The sequence below is a fragment of the Pinus tabuliformis genome, chromosome 4_2 (genome assembly GCF_031772625.1).
Source record: "Pinus tabuliformis cultivar Carrire ecotype Pingquan chromosome 4_2, CPIR1, whole genome shotgun sequence".
In the NCBI taxonomy this organism is placed as follows: Eukaryota; Viridiplantae; Streptophyta; class Pinopsida; order Pinales; family Pinaceae; genus Pinus; species Pinus tabuliformis.
The window spans coordinates 214308875-214333418 of NC_142304.1; the positions used below are offsets into that span (position 1 = coordinate 214308875).

Consider the following 24544-nt stretch of genomic DNA (forward strand, 5'->3'; position numbering starts at 1 on the left):
AATTGGTAAACAGTACAACCTATCGAAAATTGATTGGTAACTTCATTTACTTGACAACTACTTGTCCAAATTTGTCATATGTAGTCATAGTTTTTTCCAAATTCATATAGGCATCTAGAGAAATTCATTGGAATGCATAAAAAACGATTATCGGGTACATACAAAGAACAAAACATTTTAAGCTACTTTGTAAGAAGAACCACTTTATGCTTGTTGCATATTCAAATGCAGATTTTCCAGGTGATATTGATGATAGAACATAAACATCGGTTTTTTTAATGAATATGGAATTATCAACAATTTCTTGGAGTTGTAAAAAGTGAGCAACAATGGCAACTTCACCATAGGCTGAATACATTTCACCTTAGGAAGCAATAAGTAAAATTGTCTGGCTACAAAGAATTTTGCAAGATCTTGGTGCCATTTAGAAATCACCGTTTACATTATTCATTGATAATCAATAAATAATCAAAATGGATAGGACTCCATTTTTTCATAATAAAACCAAGTATGTCGACACCAAGTATCACTTTATCATGACTCCTAAATAACATCATTAAGCCAGAATATTGTTCATTTGAAAATTAAATTCAAACATTTTCACTAAACCATTACGAACCTGGCATTTGTAAAATAAACTTCAATCTTTGAAGGGAGGAATGTTACCTTATCATCCCAAAGTTATTTAATTAATTAGTTGGATGGTTTTCCTAGATTAATAAATTATTCTAGAATTTATTATTTGTAGAATGATAAAGTGAATTCCAGAGGTGCTATATTCCCTAGATGATAGATTGCCCTTGTCATAGCCTTGTCATAGTTATTATCCTTGAGTCGTTGATCATGAACACATTGGTTGAAATAAGGCTAGAGAGGTTATATATGTGTTATGCTTCTCACCCCTTATGTAATGTTGTTTCTCCGATTAATAAAATTACGTGTCTGAGAACATTTTTGCTAAAATTATCTAGTGATAAAGATATTCATTCATTGAAACATATGGATATCTATTTTGGATAGAATTAGATCACTTCCACAACTTGAGGATCTAAACATTGTTGTTGGACAAGTACATTTAATGCTAGGGAAATAAAGCCAGAATCTTATTTTTGAGTTAAATCATGTTGATGATGAGAATTCATACAAATCTCCCATATGATTAGATTGTGGGTTCTAAAGTATAGAATATAGTTATTAATTAGTAATATGTTTACTTTCGGACTCTTGAGAGCATTTAGAGCCTCTTTGTTGATGTATTTGGTTCAACTATTGATTGCACTGAGCATTATTTTTGTCATATGCAATATATTTTTTGGTTTAACAGTTTTGTGGACTGGTTTTATTTCTGGTTCTACTTCTAGGGTCCACTAGTTCAATGACCAGTCCAGTTTTGATAACACGAGTCAAAAGCTTGCAAAGGAGAATGAAATGTTCCAAAAAGATAAGCCCGTGACTGTCTAAGACATGGACTAGGGCCGGGAGTGGTTTAATTTATTTGAAAATAGCAGGACAGAGTTCGTGAAGTTGGAAAAAATTTAAAAAAGTATTAGATAAGAAACTAGAGGTTCTCAAGGTGATGGAAAGTTTGACGTGGACAGCCTATGGTTGCCCAGGTATGAAAAATCATATTTAATGGAATAAATTCAAAACTTTCACAATAATCCTGTTCAATCTAACTGTTTTATTTGAATCTAAAATTTTCTGAATTATTTAAGACTTAATAATGTTGAGAATCTTTTACATGAGATTGGTTTCATTCCAAACCCATCAACCTAGCCTACCAATCCGTATGAAGCCAGATCATGCTGCACACAGATCCACAACCAGATCCAAGGGTTGGAAGATGTTGCACAGAATTTGGGTTGCACATATGGAAAGTGTCACAAGGTTGAGTTTCACGTAGTTTTGTCGTGTGGATTTACAAATAGGTTGCAGAGAAGAGAAGTTTTGTTCAGCAAGTACTACAAGGATACATTTTGAGCAATGAAGGAACTGTTGCAATATGGTGAAAATGGTTGTATGGTCAAGCATGGGTGGTCAACAATGCAGAAATGCAAAGATCCATGTGCTGTGGAAGAGGGGTGAGGGGAGGTAGTAGAGTATTAGGCTTGTGATTTTTCATGTGTTGTGCATCTGCAAGTCCGGGTGCAGGCCTCGGCTGTTTGCAAGTTGCAGCTACATAGTTCTGGGATAATGCAAATCATGTCATGGCAAACAACCTGCAGGAAGCCCATGAAGAAGCTAAATGTTCAGAAGTCGATGAGACCAAAAGCCAATCAGCCAAACGACTGACCATGTTGATTGTACCTTTCTATATTTTATGTATTGTATAAATAGTGGAACAGCTTGCGTAACAAGAGTCAAGTAATTGTACTGATATTATATAAGCTATTGTAATTGTAGCAAAAGTAACAGTTGTATCATTGCACCCCAGTTCTGTGTTGTGTGTTGGATGGTGACAGTGATGGTTCCTATTTATTGTTGTGCTACTATGGATTGTTCTTTCATGAGCTAAAGATAGATTTGTTGTGATAGGTAACACACCTACCATACACGAAGCATTTACAACCAGAAAAACAAATATTATAAATCATTAATTAATAACCAATTAATTATAAGATTATAAATTTGACGACTTCTTTTTGACGTAAATATATTGTTGAAAATAGATATGCCAACTATGCACATATGCACAAGAAGGATAATGGAATGAAAATGCATGTAATTAAAAGCCTTTAAGAAATTGTTCTTCCTAAAGACCAATGTCATTGAAACATTAGTTAAAGTCTATCTAATGTAAGTTGCCAGAAGTTAATCAAACCCATTATTTGACTAGAAGTTAATCAAACCCATTATTTTTTTCTGAAAAGAATTGCAATCAGATCTATCTGCGCTCTTAAATTAGATTATCTGATGGTATGGCGTGGCTCATAGAGGGCTGTTACTGTTCTTATTTGTCAAGGAATAAACTTCTACAATACCTAGTAACAATTGACCTGGTTTTGAAAACATGTAGCAGAAAAGTGCTTAGTTTGGCAGATTCACGGTGCTTGATCTTCTTTGACACTGTAATTTTGTACTCATTGTGTTATTACCATGGAAACTTTGCAATAATTAATTATTCAAAATTAACCAAAAAAATAACTCATCAACAATATAATTATACTTTCGCATGGCTAATAATAGCCTCAAACATACTGTCCTGGACAGATCAGGTTGCAATCCCCTTTAAAATAAAATATACAATTGTGCAATAATCAATATTACTGAGATAGTATTCGCCCAATAAAATCAAGGGACCATAGTTTGAACTGGAAGCAAGGACAAGTAAATAGAAACATAACCCTGAATTGTGGTAAAGTAATAACAGGACATAAGATTGCTTCAAATAAAGATGAATCCCAGAAAATCTTAAACAAAAAAGAAAAAATAAAAGTAGCTTAGTTCAATAGATAACTGTAGCAACACAATAAATAAATAAAATTCTTCTGTACAAAATTTGGATCCTTGAAATCTGAAATCATAAGCTACCTCACTGTCACTAGTAGAAACACATCATTTGAATATCATGACAAAAATTCTGAAGTTTCCTGCTGCCAAGAAAATACGTACATAAATAGTAGCAATGCCCCAAGCATGGCAACTGTAAAATGTCATATAACTCCAGCCATGCAATTAAAACTATAGCCACATGAAACTTAGCCACTTTGCATTTATGGAGAATGTGTATCACCCAAAATCGAGATTAAAATGGGTAATTAGAGTCCTTCAGCCTTGAAATTTTTCCCCATGCAAAGATCATGGGTTGGTAACTCTTGAATATAATTATACACTAAGCCTCCATCAAGAAAAAAATATTTTGCTTGAAAGCTAGATGCTTGAGAGACAGCTCAACAATTAGTTGCTCCGTATCACAAATCAATTTATTAGACTCATGTGGCTACAGTAGCAAACGGTTTTGATTGTGTACTTTGACTACAGAAATGTCTGTAGTATTTGCATCAAGATTTCTTTGAATACCTTGAGTTAGATGCAGCAAGAAGAGTAGCCCCAATTCCTGAACCATCATTTGCAAGTTCTAAAACCACAGTTTCCGAAACCTCACTTCCAAGCAATTCTTTAACAGCACTTTGCATATTATGTCTGAAAAGTGGATAGTGCTCATACAGACCTCCATCAATTGCCACAACGGTCCTCAATTTACCTGTCTCTCCGATGACATCTCTCCCTAATTTCTTTAATATGCCCACAATTCCAGCTCCTGCTAAACGAGCAGCACGTACTGCTACAATGTTGCATAGTTCAACTACAAGTTTTCGTGTCCTCAAAGGAATGTGTGATATCTGAAAAAATATATGATAAATAAAGGTAAATGAAGCACCTCAAAATTCAGATCAAGATTATCCTAATAAAAAGTAATGCCAATTGTAAAAATCCAGGAATGAAAAATGTATTCCTGCATTAAAGTGTAATATCCGAAGAACATATATGATAAAGAAAAATGAAAAGCACATCAAAATTCAGATCAATATTATCCTCTATTCAAAGGTAATACCAATTTAAAATCTCCAGGAATGAAATGCATTCCTACGTTCACTTTCTGTTGACCATATTTGACTTACCCCAAATACATTCTTCAAAGTACATTCAACTACGTTAAGGTCACATGAGGTGTCTTGGTGCATAGCAGATATGTTCGGGGTACTGCACAAAATCCAGAAAAAACAGAACAGAATACTCTTAGTATCATAGTTCCAATTGCAAATGATCCAAGCATAACCTTGACAAAACTAAGACAATCAGATGCAAACATAAAATACGAATATGTAGGAATAAGCTTCTTATGATCAAGCAAAGCTAGCTCAAAAACCATGGAAAATACTGCTTAATCATGAGGACATATCATGTTCAATGATAGACAGATTAATATTTTAGGGTGATAAAGGGTCGTGTTGATGTCAACAGAACATATCCCACATGATGTATAGCTCCAAAAATAGCACTCTTTATACCCGTATACTTGGAAATTTCAGCAAAAAGATATAGAACGCTTAAGATTATGATCGTGGAAAAGAATTCCATACCTTGGAAAGGTAATCAACAGATGGGGTCGTTTCCACAAGTATATAATGGAAAATATGCAAAATATTAAAAGCTGTAACTGTACCAAGGAAATATCATACATGCATAAACTGAAAAGCCAATAAAGGATATACCTCAACAGTGCAGACAATACAACAATATAACAAAGCAGTTGAATCTTGTAGGTATTCTGAGGCAGTTTACCCAAGTTAAATACAAGACTTTCCAAGTTCACAGCCCTGACTTTGCTTGCTTTGTTTCCAGTGAGTATTCTAAGTTATATTCAACTAGTAAAACCAGAGGCACAGAAGCAGATGTTCCAAAAAAAAAATCTCTGAGAGCAACATGTCATACTCTTAATGTTGCAATCAACCAATTTGGCAGATACACATCATCCCCCAGACAGTTTCGTACAGTCTATATCAAGATGTGAGCATACCTGTAACAAACAGAACATAAGTTCATCATTTGAAAGGGATTAACCCTAAATCTTCAAGTAGATATCGAGCCCTCTGAAGCAGTTTGTACCTGAACCAGGCAGTTCAGCTACAAACAGTTCAACCAAGTTTATCCAAAATTAAATGAGATTCAACCAAATATCAACTCGGCTCACCATGTTGAGTAGTACTAAAAGTTGTATTCAACTAGAAAAACCATAGGCAGGGAAGCAGGTGTTCCAAAATCTCTCTAAGAGCAACATGTAAGAACATGTTGCAGTCAACCAATTTGGCAGATACACATCATTCCCCCAAACAGTTACCTACAGTCTATATCAAGATGCACGCATACCTGTAACAAACAGAACATAAGTTCACCATTTGAAAGGGATTAACCCTAAATCTTCAAGAAAACATCAAACCCTCTGAACTACTTTGTACCTGAACCAGCCAGTTCAGCTACAAACAGGCCAACCAAGTTTGTCCAAAACTAAATGAGATTCGACCAACATGTCAATTTGCCTCACCATGTTGGCAAGAAAAGTTGACATGTTGAGTACTCACCACATACAGTGAGTCCTGTCAAAAAAATCAATCCTTGAGTACTCAAATTCATCTTGAACAAAGTAGACTCCAAATGATTTTGCAAAGTTTTGAAAAGGCACATTGTTAGCAGGATGTAGCCATTGAGATCAATTAATACTCTCCATGGTAACAAAGTGATCGCTGTCTTGTCACACAAATTCCCTCACATACGATACTTTCTGTGATTAGTTTATTTAGTGGGATTTCAAAGTCCCAATGTAGGTGACTGGGCAATAAAGACCAAGCCTGCCAAATTGTTTAAAGGATAGTTGATCCAAAGACCTTGAGTAACACCACAGACAGCTATATCACATATTCCAAATGGATCTTTAATAGCCCCTATAAGAGTATCATTGTGAAAGAAATGTTGAACAAGAATTTGCCAAGGAGTGTGGCCACTCATTGCCCTGACAATCCATTAAATTGTCAACACTATTCCCTAAGCTCACACACCAATAAAACCAGGGCCTTTTCCCTCCCTCAGCAAAAGTACAGATGCCTATGAAACTAGCGGAAGACCTCCTTCCCTCCATTATTCCCCCACAGGAAGTGTCTTAATCATTTTCATCTTCCTACACCTAGAAAAAGGAAGACAACAGGAATAGAAAATACGTCCTGCCAAAACTATCTGCAATAGTGATTCCGCCTGACAATGATAAGTTGCAGACTTCACAATTCAGAAGCTTGGTTTCAAACTTGCCAAAACCCATTGCTACATCTTCTTAGGGGATATATCCATACCAAAAGAAATATGAGTATCTTATCATATGATTAGGCTTAATATATTTTCACTTTCTGAAAAACCAAGTTCAATATCTTCATAGCCAAGATAAGACCTTATATCCTTTCCTCACTCACCAAAGCTCCAATGACTTTAACAGAGAAGTCCAGACATCATTTGTTCCTTCAAAAGAGATCCGTGTGAGATCCAAGGTGAGAGCAGAATCATCTATTAAATCAAGATTAACTGACCATCACTGAGAAGAGGAATGCCTTGAATTTTCCCTTACATCTTGGCCACTTCAAGGAGAGATCCTAATGCATCTATTGCCAAGAATATAAACAAGGAGCTAGGAGCAACTAATAAATAGCCATTAATCTTTTGATTTGCATATTAGTTGTGGGTAGGTTTTGCTATTCAAATTTAGTTGAGTCCATGAAGATATTTTCACTGAATGTCAATGCCCTTGGATTTATATCACTTACATTGGCCTTTGGTAGGGTATGGTCGAACAGAATCTCAAAAACATGCATTATCGTTGTGTTTTATGTTTCATTCTATAAGGAATGAATCTTGTAATTTTGTGAGTCTATATATTACCAACAAAATTTGATCATTTTGCTTTGCAATTTTGCTAGGTTCATTACTAGTCCATTGATATGCTCTTCCCATTCAATTTTAAAAATTGGTAGTAGTTTTAGGCTTCTGACAGAAATTTTCATTTTTGAACTTGTAAACTTGACAAGTTTCACAGGGGTTTACATATTTATCAATTTCCTTTTTCATGGCCTTCCAATAAAACATATTACGTTGCTATTTGATAAGGATTTATGCTTTTCAATAAGACATGCCAATAGCTTATCATGGAATTTGCATAGGAGTTTATCTTTTAAGGATAACGATGGAATGGTTATGCCATATATTGATGTCTTGGATTTTAGATATAAGTATGACATTTATTTGTCATTCTGCATTCTGAGGTTGTCCTTTCTTTCTTCATGTATTAGGGTTTCATTATATCAAGGATGTCCTGTAGACTCTAGAAGAGCATCAGCCTGTCTCTCATATAGTTAGTTTTGTTTCATTATCATTAACAATTATGACCATATATATTAGTGAACCAGGAATACTGATTTAGATATTTATCCAATGTTTTGGACTATGATTCAGGTATATCATCAGGGATTTAGCCACTTGAGGTGCGTTGAGGCCAGCATGCATACATACATACATATAAATTTGAAGAAAGAAACCAAAACAATGGAAAAATGACATATTCATCATTAATATAGATTTTTGCATTTCTGAGTATATTAGTAACTGGTCCTCAGGGTTCACTGAGCTTAAGCCCATCATCTCTATTTATGGTAATATTACGTTTCAAATCTCCCCAGCTTCACTTGTGTGCCTATATTTATATTTCTTGGACTTGATGATCAAACTAGCATTCTCAAAGCAGTGTGAGATAACATAGATAAGATAAAATAATTTTATTAATATCCAACAAATGGACACTAAAAGTAGGTCAATGGGACTAACAGAGTGCAAGAGCAGCTCCTAGAACTAAGTTAACATCAACAGGAAAAGATCTAAGATCGAAGAAACAAGCTCTAAAAAAAGATAAGAAACTAATTCAAGAAAGAGAAGGGCAGAGACATAAGAGGGACTAAATGTGTTACCCACCAAAATGGGTAACTCTATAGGAGAAAACTTCTCTCGTATTCTTCACAGCCAGCTGGTCAGTCACATAGCCAGCAGCCCCTGAAAGCTGCCACTCGCTGATGATATGCCATTCTATCTCTGCCACTTGCATCAGCCATATGCTTCTTAGCCATCTGGCATTAGCACATGGATGAAGGTGGGCTTTCTCTCAAAGGTACTTCGATCATTTTGCAATCAGGTAGTTATGCTTGTTTGTCTTTGGGTGATCTGGACAAAGGATGGGTTTTGACCGTGATCTTGTTCTCTCACCTTGTCCTAGTCCAGTGGGACCTTCCCTAATTGCCCAATGGGTTTAGGAGGGGCACTACTTGGGAAGTCCATAGTTCCATCTATTCCTCTGTCATACTTAACACTTTCCATCTTACATTACCAACCCTTATCTCACCTCCATTCCTCGGGTTCAACTAACCATTGGTTCTTTGGGATTTGACACCCATATGTCCACATACCTAGGTAGGGCCCGGTAACTTTTCACTGGGAGGTTGATACAGCTAAAAGAAACGGAAAGAGAATATCATGGCCACAACAAAATTAAAGAAAGAAAAATCAAAATGCAAAGGATGGCCAGGGACATAGAGATTAGCATGTGGGCAAAAGCCTAGCATGACCTCTACCTCACTCATTATCACCATCACCTGAATCCTGAGCACATGTTGCTCCATTATATCAAAGAAGGAATCCTTGCATGTGCCAACCCAATGAGTGATGAACTGACTCATCATTAAGGGGGTAATACAACTGCAACATCATTCAAAGCAAACTCTAACCTTGAGCTATGAGCAGTAATACTAAGAAAGATCAAGAAGAAGTAAAAGGCACACAAGAGGGGTGGAAAAACAAAGGCTGAGTTGGTAACTCGTGCATCCACAAAGTCTCCCTCTTCACATCTATACACTTAGCATGTGGATACCCCCATCAGCTAGTCCCTTTGACCATTGCACTTGGCCATGAAGTCTTATCCCCTCTGTACCATCATTATTATTCACTAAAACATATCAATTGAAGGGTGGACTGAGGAAATGTTACTTCCCTTTAGGTGTTGGAAACACCTAATAGGGTTGTTCTTTAGCCACTCCTACCTAGGAAGAAAACACCAATGCGAGTTCAAGGTCCTGATTTTGGAAGGGGATCCTTATATAAAGTATTAAATAGCCCATGACACTCAAGCTTGGAAAACTTAGATGCAATAATGATTTTTGTCCCTAATGACTAGTTGCTTTCACTAGAATTTGTGTTGTGATTGTCAGGTGGTTCAGCAACCCATGTCCTATGCACCTTTCCACAGCTACCCAAGCCATTAGAGAAGCATATTGGCACAAACAGGTGAAGCATTGAGACTCTTGGCCTCCTAGTAGCAACAACATGTCACCCATGTTCTAGGGCACCTCTTGCACCCAGGATGTTGTACCACTTTGCACTGGATTTGATGATTCTTCAAGATGACACACTTGGACCCAACATGCCCCTAGGCCATCCGCAGCTAATTCAATGTCCAGACAAGGATGGTCTCACCTTCAGAGACTTGGGAGGGTTAGTTGCACCTGAGACCTCAACATTGGAGTAGAAAAGGCCATTTTAAGTAGTTGGAGACCAATGGAGAGCACTTTGTGGTGCCCCAACTAGATCTTGGGACCACATGGACCCATTGAGGTGAATTTGTGGGCCAACCCTCATATATTGATTTTTACATGCTTCTACATCACCTTGCATACCTCATATGTTAAAATTGGCAACTAGGGCCAAACTCCATGTCGGTCATCTTATTTATGGTAGTTGATATTTTTATTGGATCCCTCTCATCGAGAGGTGTAGGATTGATCTAAAGATCATCCAATTCTGATAAGTATTTATGAAGTTATGAATTTATAAAACAAATTGTCAAGTCGGCCAGCAACTTGTGTAGGCTCAGAAGCCCAATAGTCATGCCTATTCATCATCCACGTTTTAGTATAAATAGAAGAGGACTTGAAGTCATTTTGATCACACACTTCATGTGATCTCCTCTCCACGTCTTTGGGTTTTTGGAGAAGGAGAAACGCTGAGAGTAAACGCTAGTGTATGATGCCCTAGCCGCAGTTCAAACATGCCCTAGCCACAAGTCATAAAGACAGGACATACGCATGTCATAAAGACACTTATGTACAGGTCATGGAGACAGTGATACGTTGTTCATGATAAGACATTATACATTGTGTAAAGGTGATCGTAATAAGCCCTAGCCGCAGTCACAAATGGAGACACCTAGCCACAGTAAGGGAAGCATTCATACGCTGTAATGGAGACTATATACTCACAACATGGAGACTCTATATGTTCGTGGAAACATTTGTATATACACAGCTATGGAGACTATCTACGCACAGCATAAAGACCTCTCTACGCATTTAGACATTGATACACAATCAACATAATGCCCTCATCATTTATATGCAGGGCAGAGGAACTCCACACGCAGTCATGGAAACTCATGCATATAATGCAAACTATATACGCAGCAATGGAGCAAACGCACAGCTACGTGATGCCCTAATCCGTTGACAATGGAGCAAACGCATAGCTACATGAAGACCCTAATCTGTTGTCAATAAAGACATATATACGCAATTATGAAACCATAAACGCAGTCATGATATACGTATTGAGAACGCTGTCATGATATCCACATGGAGAACACCATATATGCTGACAAGAAATATGCAGCAAGAACGCATCTTACGTTCTGGGCCAAAGCACATTTTTGGCATACGTATAGATCAGTGTATATGTGTGTGTTTATCTGAGCTCGTGCTAGCTCGTATACCCTCAGCAGTAATGAACGTTATTCTTGGTTATAATATCATAACTCAATCCTGATCATAATAATCTCGTCTCGGCATCAATTTAAGGATGAGCTTCTCAAACGTTGTCACAACTTTAATGGAAGTATATTCATTATACTAATTGAAGCTTGTTGACAACGTGAGGTAAACTAGATGGACAGCATGTAAACCTTTGAGTATTGTAGGTGACAACATGGCACATAATGCAGCCTTAAGGCTTGAAGGGTTGTTAGCAAGGCTGGAAGTTACAGTCATAAGGGGCAGCATGATGATGAATGAGATCATGAACATGGGCAGCATGATGATGAATGAGACCATGGAAGATGTAGCACAATGAACATGATAAGTAAGGAGCAGCATGATGATGTGAGTAGATGAGAGCAGCTTAGTCATCTAGATCCAGCACTATGATGGGGCAGCATGGTGCTACATGGTAAGGTGCAACAAATGGACGAGATGCAGCACCTTGATAGGAGGAGTCATCTTAGAGAATTAGTTGAACCAATATGTCTTCAACTGATCTCTGCAGATATGAAAAGTCAAGGTGTTGACTTCTATTGTAACCTAATCAATCCTCTTTGAAGAACATAAAAGAAGAATTGATCAAGGGTTTCCCCACATTGTGGGGTTTGTCTCTGGCTAGAGCCACATCTTGTGTCCCCTTTGTCTTGGCTTGTCTTCTGTGATTTATATTTATGTTCTATCTGCAGTTTATTTTAATGTTGATGTGATTGCTAACCTAGAAAAGATTTTGAGCTAACTGTGAAAATTGAAATAAATTTCTCTAGCATAGAACATACCTAAAATTAACATTATAGCACTTGGGCATGGCATTTGGAGCTCATTCTTAGCATGATGTTAGCCCTAGAGAGCTAGTGCCTCATGCGTGTGGGTTAATTAGGGCATTTACGATTGAAGCTAGTCAGTTGGCTTGCAACCCAAGCATTTTTCGTGATTAAACTTGTTTTAGGGGTGTCATTAGGCTAATATTTGGTCCTAGTCATATAAATAGAGGAGAGGTTCATACATTGTTATTTATCATCACTTGTGACTATTTCGGCCTTCCTTGGGGATTTTCAGCCCTCTTGTATCTTGGAGAGATGTGATCTATGAAGAACTTCGTTTATTGGAGCTATTTTCTTGGCTTTGGAGAAGTTATCTTGGATCAATGAAAGGATTTTTCATGCATTTTGTCTTGTAAGCAAGCCTTGAATTTGATCAATTTTGATCTTATTGTCTAATCTTGGGTTTTTCTATTGCACTATTTATTATTGAAGATCAACTATATAGAATCTAGATATCATCATTGTATGCATAGCCCATGAATAAAATGTGGATGACAATCCCGTGGCGAACTTTTGTTAAAAATCTCCCAAGTGACATTGATCCTTCTCAAAGATAATAGTTAGGGTTTTGTGCTAGGGCATCAAAACACCCTTACTCCTTTGCAAGATTTAGCTAATCTATCACACCCATAGACTCCATCAACCCAAGCAATAGGCTCTGACCTTGTTAAATTCTTGATCAAACCTGATCTTATCCATAAACTTGAATTTCACTCTCTTTCTCTCTCCTAATTCAGCCCTCTTAAGGATAAGCAGCCTAAACTAGGGCTTAGAATGAATTGGTTTAGAAGGAGAACTTAGGGTGGTGGAAGGATTCAACATCAATAAAAGACTTGATTGGCTCAAAATCAACCTTCTTTGGTGGCTAATATATCCATTTTAGGCCTCAATTCCCTTGCCCTAGCTAGTTTGTCCTAGGTAAACCCTAGTTTTACTAAGTTTCAACTTGAGGACTTTTTGAAGTTTTCATACACTATTGACCTGCTAATATTCATTGTTGGAAAACTTTTCTTGGCATATTGACATTAGGACAATCCATTTTTTTTGTTATTTCTCAAGCCCTATGTCTAGCATACCCTAATTGGGCCTTTCTAGAGGATGCAGATGTCTTATTCTTTACTCGTCTCTAGTGTCATGTGACATCCCCTGCAGGTTAATTCCCCTTGTAAAACTTGCTCCTTGTAATTATATAATTATAAATTAAAAATGGTTGAGAAAGGAGCACAAATTCCATTGCTTGAGGAAGTTGGTTGTTGTAAATATCAGTCATAGGCTAAAAGAGTCGATTTTAATGAGTCGTCTGCGTATTAAGTCAGCTGGACAAACGAAGGACAGGCCCATCGCTCCTTGGGAAAAAATACAAACAAGAAAGGACAAAAGTTAATGGGCAATATGAGTAACGTTGTCAAGGTGGTTGGTATGTGTAGAGTCGTAGACCACTCAGGAAAAGGACAGAACCATCGTGGTTGGGGGGCAAGGGGACATTGTCAAAGGAAATTTGCATTGAGGAGGACGAGGGACTCCATTAAGTTATAATGAAGATCGACAGGAGGATCAAGGAAAACATGTGCTCTCTCACGCACAGGGACGAGGCATCTACAAAGAACGCAGAGTCTAGAATTAATAAGAGCACAAAACCAAAGAGGAGATGTGGAAGGTAAAGAGGAAACCGAGAAGCTCCTAAGGGTCAATCACATTGTTCACAGGGAAAAGAAGATTTGAGAACTGACATAAATTCAAGGAGAAGAGGAACTTTGATGATAGTCAGTTGAGAAAACCATGGGGCTTGCTAACTAATATTCACAAAGTAATGGTTGTGCCTTGCACAACTGACAAATCCACTGGAGACCTTGCTAGTTGATAACCTTTGAAGGGCGGAGGCACACACGACGAATTGTTTAATAACACCAGATGATAGCTCCATGGGAATTGGACTGAAAACACTAGTGGAAGATTTCGTTGACTTGTTGGGATGTATACTCTTATTCCTTCAAAAGTAACATGGTTGATAAATCCTCCATCTCATTAACTATATATATATATAGATATATCCATATATGAATTGAGACTCTTTGTGACTGAATCCCTAGATATGTTGGGATGTTGTATTATAAGTCCCTCTGTATAAAAGAAAGCCTTCCTTAACTGGAGTGAAATCCTTGAATAGCCAATGGGTGAAGGTGTGTGATCTTGAGACACACTATATCAGTTGATAATATTGATTTAAAATTCCTCTGAAAGCACTCCAACTCAAGCTTTGGAATTCGGGTCGAGGGTGACAACTGCAAGGCTTGGTTGTCACTGTCTATGGTTGGGTCGAGAGTTAGAGTCCCAATCTCAATTGTTGAGCACGTATAATCAGATAAGTATCTTCAACCCTTTACGCATTGATCGTTATGTATATGTCTAATGTGTTGGGTTGATGCCTGTGATGATAGTTCACTTGCTAATTAGTTCTTGTGACGTAATGTGGAATGTGAATTCCTGTACAATGTTAAAGGTCCATGTGAAGGATGAGAAATGGCTCATTCCTAGAGGACTAATGTACCTTTGTTTACTTATGAATCATGTGTTGTATATTATATGTTGGCATAGAGTTGTTAATTGGCTAGATAATAGTCAAGGATGTGAATTGGGCATGAAAAATGTATTGCGGGTGTTGTGAATATATTTACAAGAGTAGGCTTACTCGTGTGTTCATTTTGGGCTTGAAATTTGACTTAAGATTTGGGTATGGTGAGGTGAACACCTCTCTGTTAGTTAAATAGAGAAATAAGTTGGGAATGATTGGGCTCTTTGGCCCTAATCTAAATCCTGCGAGCTTAGGAAGGAAAGTATTTTCATTAATCATGTGAAGATGTAAATATTTATGTAGGCTAGGTCGAGGCCATGAGAAACTCAGAAGAGATAGCATAGTGTTATATGAATACACATATATGAGCATATGTGTACAATGGTCTAATAGCCACGGCCACACGTCGACAGAGTTCAGGAGGGACAGCACCGGAGTGTGCTTCATAAGCCCTTAATGGCTACATTTAGACTCTAGCGTGAGTCCAAATGTTTGCAAAACCATCGTAGTCGAGCCTTGGACGAATCCTTTCACAAATGGCACAGGTGGGAGCCTCATTTCATTTTCCCTAGCCTTAAAACCTTATCGGTCTAAGTAAGGGGTTGGCTTCAAGGCCATATTGCTAGCAATAAGACTGCAAGGTTTAACCCACTGCAAGACCTGTGTAACGAGCAACCAAGATTGAGCGGCAGTAATCGACGACTAGGCAAGGACCTGAGAGACGTTAGCCCAAAGGAGTTGCATCCCGGAAATCCATGAAAGGTTGCGCGAGAGGGATGTCCAGGATGACATGGGATCGAGCTAGCGTGGCAGGAATGAGGACCAATCAAAATCCTTGTTAGCACAACGGTATAGACCTGCAAGGACATGTAAGCCTAGAGGTTATACCCTGGAAGTGCAAGCGAGAAGCAAGTTGAGGGTAGCGGGATGACACTAGCCCGAGTTGTGGTGTCATACACGCGGGCCCAACAATCCGTTCATTGGAATATGGAGTATGTGTGGATCCATAGACGGGTCTGCCCAGAGGGTCAACCCTAGAGCAAACGTTAGGCATGCACTGGCAATGGGTTAGGTGATAGAGCTCGGGAGATGGGAATGGTGGCAGGTAACAACCCGACAAGTTGGTCAGTTTTATATATATATATAATTTGCATATTAATGCATAGCACAGCCAAACCCATGAATGAGTCGACAGTCATTAAACAATTACCTTGTGGGCTGGGAGGTTAGCCACGTGGGTATAGCCACGTGGACAAGCCAATGAGGTGGCACTTTGAATCATCAAGACCTTCATGGTCACATCTCATGATCTGAAGGTCGAATTGAGGTATAGTTTTATATCATCTAAATCATCTCAACAAGACGAACGCAATGGTGAAGTCAAACTAAGGTTTTGAGTAAGTTGAAAAGATCGAAATTTTTTGACCCCATTTCCATAACAACACCTTGGATCTCGGGTCAACATAGTAACCACCTCCTCTTAATCATTGTTATGGTAAGGATTAGGAAGGGAAGGTTGTTACATGTCACCTTAAACCTTTAAGCCTAGAATATATCTCATAGGTGACCGATATAATAGGAAGCCTCCCATTGGTGAAATTCCATAAAGAGTAGGGGATAGTGGTTGTGGTGACAGTGGGCCACACCTCATTGTTGGCACTTAGTCTAGTGCTTGCCTTGTAGAGCACCCCTCACCAAGACCTACTAGATTTTCAAGCAAGATTGGCAAGGAGGATCTGAGTCAACCTCCCTATAATCTAAAGATTTAAGCTTCATCCCTTTGAAGAGAATATTTATAACAACAAGATAAATCCTCTTCTAACAATTCCTCAATCAAACCCTAATCAATCCCCTAGGACTTCTTTCGACAGAACGATAGATCCAAGAAAGAGAAAGACTACAAAGAAAACTCTTTAGGTTAATACTCCTTCCATTAATCTTGATAGTCTTGTGGTTAGGAATATGTTTGGTGATAATACTACCCCTACCATAACTATGGATAAACCATGGATTATTGCTGCCTTCAAGCCTTTGGATTTGAGTGGCCACCCTAATGCTCCTCATCCTTTACCTGATAAGTATCATGAGTGGATACCTAGATTCAATGGCACTGATGTTATCACTGTTGAAAAGACACATGATTTCTATTGGGCAATGAGTGTTAAGCTTATAATGGAAGAAGATATTGTCATGATGCTATTTGCCCTCATGTTTGATGGGAATACCCGAGATTGGTATCTTAGCTTACCTCAATGTAGCATCCCTAATTTGGATACCTTCCATCATGCATTCAAGAAGAGATGGGCTTCAACATTAGATGGAGGTCTTCTCCTTGAGAGATTCCTTGCAGCCACAAAAACTAAGAAAGAAACTGTGAAGGAATTCACTCAAAGATTTGATAACCTCCTTAGAGAGATCCCTGATAGATTTAGACCTTTTGATGATGCTATTCTTGATAGATATATTAGATATCTCCATGGACATCTGACCTATGCCCTTAGGGACAAGAACCCCAAGGACTTACAGAGGCTAAGAAGATCGTTGTTGAAGTTGAGCAAAATTTGAATGCTTCAAGAATTGATCTATTTAACTATCCTAGGGTTAGGATTGATCCTAAGACCAAATCTAGCTCTCAGGTTGATCCAGTCATACAAGCATTTGCTCAAAAGTTTGATAAGCTCACTAATGAGTTGATCCAAGGTCAAAAGACACTAATGAACAAAATGTCCATGATAGAGAGGGAAAAGGGATCTCGGCCTAGTTTTCCTCCTAAAGCTCAATTCAATAAGGACAAGTCCTTCAATAGAAAGACTACTGAGGGAGACCATGCCACTCAACAAAGTGTTCCAAACACTCTTGCCCCAACCAACCTGGTTGGACAAGGAGAGTCCCCTTGGTGCAACCTTCTGAGGAGTCTCACTCCCAGGAAGATAGTCCTTATAACCAAGATGAGGAGCAAGAAAATCCTAAGCACTTGAATATAGTAAATGATAGTTTCTTGGTGACACCTACTTCCACCCACTGCCCAACCAAGTCCATAATGCTACCAATAGTAATCAAGTTGAAGCTATGTTAGCAGTTGAAAATGGTGGAAGGTTTAAAGGTCTTCAATATTCTAGAAGGAATAATGACCAAGCCCAAGCAAGCGCTAGTTCAAGTAATCCATCTCAAGGGAAGGGCAATCCCCTGGTGCAGACTCAAAATAAACCTAAGCCAACACCCACGAGTAATGATATCACACTGGATGTTGACACGAGTAATGTTTTGGCCAAAGTCAATGTACAAGTCCCCCTTATAGAGATGGTAAGGCTTCCTACCCAAAGGAAGAAAATTAGGAAGGCTTTTGGTTTTGAAGATGAGCCTGATGACCCTCCTGTTATTTTGCAAAATATGTGCTTTGATAAAAAAAATGGGGGTCATGAGCCCTTCCTATTGTCCCTAGTGACATCTTTCACAATTGCATGCTTGATTCAGGTCCCTCTGCTAATGTCATGCCATTGAAGGTCATGTATCAATTGGAAATGAACATCACTAGGCCATATAAGAATGTGTTTGGTTTTGACTCTAAGTCTATTCCTATGCTTGGTATCATAAAAGATGTGAAGGCATCTCCAGCAGCTAACAAAGACATTGTTGTCTTAATAGATATTGTATTCATTGATGTGCCAGATGCCTGGGGCATGTTATAATCAAGAAAATGGTGTGTGTCAATAGGTGGCCAATCACTGATGGATCTATCATATGCCACTATTCCCAAGTCTAATGAGAGTCGAGACACCATTTGTCCTCTAGGGAACCTTTGTTGCATGATCATGTTGAAGACATCGAACCATTCCCTTTCCATGCCCCTACTAACCATGACACCATAATCAAAAACCTATAGGATCTGAGTCAAAGGCATCCTAGTGGGTCCTCAAAATCAATTAGGCCTCCCGCTTCTCAGGAAGTCAAACTCAAGGCCGACCATTCCTAAGAAACAATGGGTCCAAAAGCCAAAGAGGTAAGACCAAGTAGGTGATCTCGTTTTGGTCCATAAAGACCTTATCCCTATCAGAATACATGGGAAAGTAGGTGTGGGATACTTTTACATTGCCAAGCTTGATGGTGAACCATTGCCTTCTCCAGTGAAAGGGAGTTGCCTCACTTTATTTGATGGAAACAGACATATATTAGCCATGCATAGTAGTTTAGTTACATTGCATATTGTGTGATGAGCATTATAATATCATTCATATCATGTTTCATGCTAGAATAGATTGCATTTAGAATTAGATTTTATTTTTTGTACAAATTTATTATCTTCATATAAAACCTGGGTCATACCTTACACCCAATGCACATGCTCCCAAACAAATTGAATGCAATGAGCAGGTTACAAGTTTGTGAGTCCAGGGGTTGTTAGAGTTCTCATGAACTCCTTGTTCGAGCGAATGGATCATGCGCTCTACGGTGAGCTCATGTCCCCAAGTCGGAGCCAGAGGTTACCCACCAAAATGAGTAACCATATAGGAGAAAAAATTTCTCCTATTCTTGACAGCCAGTCGGCCAGCCACATAGCAGACAGGCCCTAACAACCAACACTAATTGCATCATCCATATGCTTCTCACCCATTCTGTATGAGCACATGGACGAAGGTGAGCTTCCTCTCAAAAGGTACTTTAATCATTTTGCAACCGGGTGCTTATACTTTTTTGACTTTGGGCATTGGTATGGATTATGAGCTGATCTAGAAAAAGTACAGGTTTTGACTGTGATCTTGTTCTCTCACCTTAAATGGGGGGTTAATCTTCGATCCTAGTCCAATGGGATCTCTCGTAATGGCCCAATGGGTTTAGGAGGGCCACTACTTGGGAAGTCCTGAATGATATGGCATAGTTCCATCTATCCCTATGTCATACTGAACACTTTCCATCTTATATTACAATATCTCACCTCCATTCTTTGAATTGAACTGACCATTGGTTCTTTCGGATTTGTCACCCATATGTCCACATAACTGGGTAGGGCCTAGAAATTATGCCCTGGGAGGTTGGTGTAGCTAGAAGAAACAAAAAGAGCATATCATGGGCACCTTTCCACAAGTACTCGAGCCATTAGAGAAACATATTGGCACAAGAAGGTGAAGCATTGAGACTCTTGGCCTTCCTAGCAACAACAACATATCACCCATGTTCTAGGGCACCTCCAGCACCCAAGACATTGTACCACTTTGCATTGGATATGATGATTCTTCGCGATGACACACCTGGACCCAACATGCCTCTAAGCTAGCCTTAGCACCAATTGGTGGATGGGAGTTAATTCAATGCCCAAATGAGGATGGTATCACCTTCAAAGACTAGGGAGGGTTGGTTGCACCTGAGAAACCCTCAAACCCTCAACTTTGGAACAGAGAAGGCCATTTTGAGCACTTGGAGACCGACCACTTTGTGGTGCCCTAACTGTCTCTTGGGACCACAAGGAGCCAATGGGGTGAATTTGAGCGCGCCAACCCTTGAATCTTGACTTGTACATGCTTCTACATCACCTTGGACACCCCATAACACTTGGACATGGTGTTTGGAGCTCATTATTAGCATGATGCCAAACCTAGAGAGCTAGCATCTCACACGTGTGGTGTAATTAGGGCATTTTGATTTAAGCTAGTGGGTTAGCTTGTAACCCAAGCATATTTTGTGATTAAACTTGTTTTAGGGTGTCATTAGGCTAATATTAGGTCTTAGTCCTCATATAAATAGAGGAGAGGCTCATTCATTGCCATTCATCATCACTTGTGACTATTTTGGCCGATTTTCAGCCCTCTTGTATCTTGGAGAGATGTTATCTCTGGAGAACTCTGTTTATTAGAGCTATTTTCTTGGATCAATGAAAGGATTATTCATGCAATTTTTCTTGTAAGTGAACCTTGAATTTCATAAAAAAAATTATCTTATTGTCTAATTGTCTAGGTTTTTTCTATTGCACCATTTATTATTGAAGATCAATTGTATAGAATCTATTGTATGCATCACTCATAAATGAAATGTGAATGGAAATCCCCCTGGTGAACTTTTGTATTAGCACTCCCAAGTGACCTTAATCCCTCGCAAAGATAATAGTTAGGGTTTTGTGCAGGGCATCAAAACATCCTTTCTCCTTTGCCAGATTTGGTTAATCTATCACACCCATAGACTCCATCAACCTGAGGACTAGGCCTTGGCCTTGTCAAATTGGTGATCAAACCTTATCTTATCCATGAATTTGAATTTCGCTCTCTCTCTCTCCTAATTTGATCATCTTAAGGATAAGTGACCTAAACTATGGCTTAGAGCAAATTGATGAATTAGTCTAGAAGGAGAATTTAGGGTGTTGGAATAATTTAACATCAAGAAAAGACTTGGTTTCCTCATAATCAACCTTCTTTGGTGGCTAATCTATCCATTTTATGCCTCCTAGCTAGTTTGCCCTAGGTAAACCCTAGTTTTGCTAAGCTTCAACTTGAGGAATTTTTTAATGTTTCATATGCTATTAGTCTGCTAATATTCATTGTTGAGAACCTTTTCTTGCCATATTGACCTTAGGACAATCCATTTTGTTTGTTATTTCTCAAGCCCTCATTCTAGCTTGCCTTAATTAGGCCCTTTCTAGAGGATGTGAATTGTCATATTCTCTTTGGTTGAGCTTTCTACTTAAGAAGAGTCATCCTTTACTGGTCTCTAGTGTCACCTTAAGCCTAGAATATATCTCATAGGTGACCTATATAATGGGAAGCCTCCCAAGCCCCAAGGGTTAGCTCAACTAGTCGAGTCCCTGTTGTTAAGTACCTCGCCAATCGTGAGGTCACAGGGTCAATTCTCCTCGACGCCCATGGGGTTAGGCCCTGTTAGTTTGAGCGACGGGCTTTAAAAGATTCCCTTCGGGGTTGATCTGCCCAGATTTTTCCAAGCAAAAAAAAAGAAAAAAAAATGGGAAGCCTCCCATTGGTGAAAGTCATTAAAGAGTAGGGGATAGTGGTTGTGGTGACAGTGGGCCACACCTCATCGTCACTTAGTCTTGTGCTTGCCTTGTAGAGCACCCCTCTACAACTTTTGCTAGATTTTGAGACAACAAAGTGTGTTGGTGAAATATCCATCCCAATATGGGTGTCTCAAGTGGTGATTTGTTTTAGAGGAATGTTCTGTAAGATCAGATCTCCCTACAAGATTGTGTGCAATATCCAGATTATGATATTATAACCTTAACTTGTAATGTTCCTCATAGGAAATTAACCGTGAATAACAGAAAGACATGCTCATGAAGAATACCCAAAAATGGAAAACATACATAATGTTAAACACACATGGGTAGCAAGAACAATATGAAAGATAAATCATGAGAGTACAATTTTTATTAACAAATGATTTACATTTATAGTACAATATGTGACCGTTGGGTTTCACATCCCAAGGTCTCTTGGACTACTTTGTCTATTCGGCTTCCACACTAACTCATTGAGGATTAGGTGTCCAACATTCCCCCCCTTAATCCGAGGGTTATGTATGAGTCCAAGAAGAGAGCTCTAATACAAAATGTGCAAAAATGCATGGCAGCACTAGGCTAAATGTGCTCTATGAAATGTTGGTATGAAATGTGACCACCAACACTGGAACACTTAGTGCAGTTCCCGGAACTCTTCCAAAACTGGAAAGAAGCTGAAGTCTTCTGCTAGAGGAAGTGCTCCTATTGTTTTGAAGAGGAAAACCTTCAACCATGAAAGGGAGGTCTCACCTCGCATAAAAGGGAGAACTTCAACCTGAAAAGGGAAGTCTCAATCTGTGATGGTTTAAGGATTACCAACAACTCTGGAATGCTTAATGCAATTCCTGGAACTCTTCCAAAACTGGCAAGAAGCTGAAGTCTTCTGCTAGAGGAAGTGTCCTCAATTTTGTTCCTGGAATTGTTCCGAAACTGGCAAGAAGCTGAAGTCTTCTGCTAGAGGAAGTGTCCTAGATTGCCAACTGAAGGCATGTTTACAGGCATCTGACACTGGTGTGGCAGGTTGTGGCTCAGGCTCGCTTGATGTGACTTTGAAACTTGTAGATGACCATCATTTCCCCCCCTGTCAGATACAAGGTGAGATGATGGAGAAAACTCAACTGCAAGACTGTTCAATACTCTAGAACAAGTTCTGACATGTGTTTGGAATATCTTCCTGGCTGTTGATGCCCATTGCCAAGAAGCGATCCATCCAAGATGAATCTTTGTTCTTGCAGGATGTTTGTTTCTGAAGCATCTGTGTGAAGAATGGGTGGTTTTATGACAATGCTTACATGGATGAAGATCAAAACAATGATCTTTCAGATGGCCAACTCGGTCACAGTGTTGGCATTTCACAATCTATTGTTGTTGTTGTTGTTGTTGTTGTTGTTGTGGAAGAGGGGCACAGTCTGGAATAGCTGGAGGTGTATTGTCATGAGGAGCAGGTGAACTGTCATGAATGAATCCAGCACTCTGAAACTGAATGGGCTTTGCGTAGTCTGGAATATGAAAGGACAAGTCCTCGTCATATCCAAGACCTGTTATGTGCTTGTTATGGACAAGTTGTTCCCAAGGTCTGATGATGGGCTTGGGAAATGCAGACTGAGTTTCTGCATCTGCATGTACAATAGCTGCTTTATTGGGCACTGGATCTGAATGAACTTCAACAATATTGTCTTGCTGTTTATGGGAGTCTGTTTCATTATTCTGAACAGAAACAGGTTCAGAATGATGACTCCTCTGTTTTAATTCTTCTTGTTGTAGCTTTGTCTCAAGTTGCAAAAACTCAATATTCTCCTGTGCATTTTGTAGACATATTTTAATATTGAATAGAGAGGTTTTGTTGATCTTAACCATCTCATCAATAGTGGAATGTATCAGAGTATTTAACAACTCTAATGCATTATCAAGTCTGGTCATTTTCTTCATTATCTTATACGTTAAAGAAACTGATCACAACTATCAACCAGTGAAGAAGAAGCAACAATCACTCACAATTCAATGTCACTGCAATATCCTTTATAAATGTCAGCAAATGATCAGTGTGCAACATAAAAGATTACAATCAGCCCACCAAACTCTTTATGCAGCAGTGGAATCAAGGAATCAATGCACTATAATGAGTTTTAAATACAGTGCTACACTGGAGCAGCAACAACTGCAAACTTGCTTGGATCCTTCAAATACTCGTTCACTTTTCAACGTATATCAACACTTCAGTATCAGCTAGTGAGAAGAATATACAGCCACACAAACAGCCTCTCTCACCCCACCAAATGGGCAGAATAATTTATCTTCAAAGCTATCTCAATCCAAATTCACAAGAAATATCAAAGATATATGTGAACAAATTATTTTCATCTTCATGGCATCATTGGTTTCAAATCCTCAACTAGCAATGGCCCCTGGATTTGTTCCCTTCGCAAATGCAACACAAGGAATACAATTTAGATGCAGATCACCTATGGATATAATGAGTATTTCAGCCTCCAATTTGACTCCTTAATAAATTTGGCATAGGCAATATTTGGAACACATACTCGCCCTTGACACCTTGAGATTTCAGAGCACAATTAAGTCTGAAAACACAACTCAATCCTCAGGTAATGTAACAGATAATGCATCCCTTATTGTCTGATCATAGACCCTGTGATATGTAATTCAAACTTCAGATCTGGAAAATTAAATGAAGAACTGTTTTTAGCCATAACATACTTGTTCCTTCAGAAATTACAAAATATAGCAGAGCTTTAACATTTGATGA

The 24544-nt window shown here is 38.6% G+C and overlaps 1 protein-coding gene across 1 annotated transcript in view; it reads right to left on the bottom strand.

Annotated features, from left to right (window-relative positions):
* Nucleotides 1-3444: 3444 nt before the first annotated feature.
* Nucleotides 3445-24544, bottom strand: part of LOC149168864 (hexokinase-2-like) — a 118508-nt gene continuing 97408 nt past the window's right edge. Inside the window, exons 8-9 of the mRNA XM_089428454.1 lie at nt 4623-4704; nt 3445-4343 (exon numbers count right to left, since the gene is read on the bottom strand). Coding sequence (XP_089284580.1) covers nt 4002-4343; nt 4623-4704 — 424 coding nt within the window. The 3' untranslated portion in view covers nt 3445-4001. The remainder of the gene's footprint in view (nt 4344-4622; nt 4705-24544) is intronic.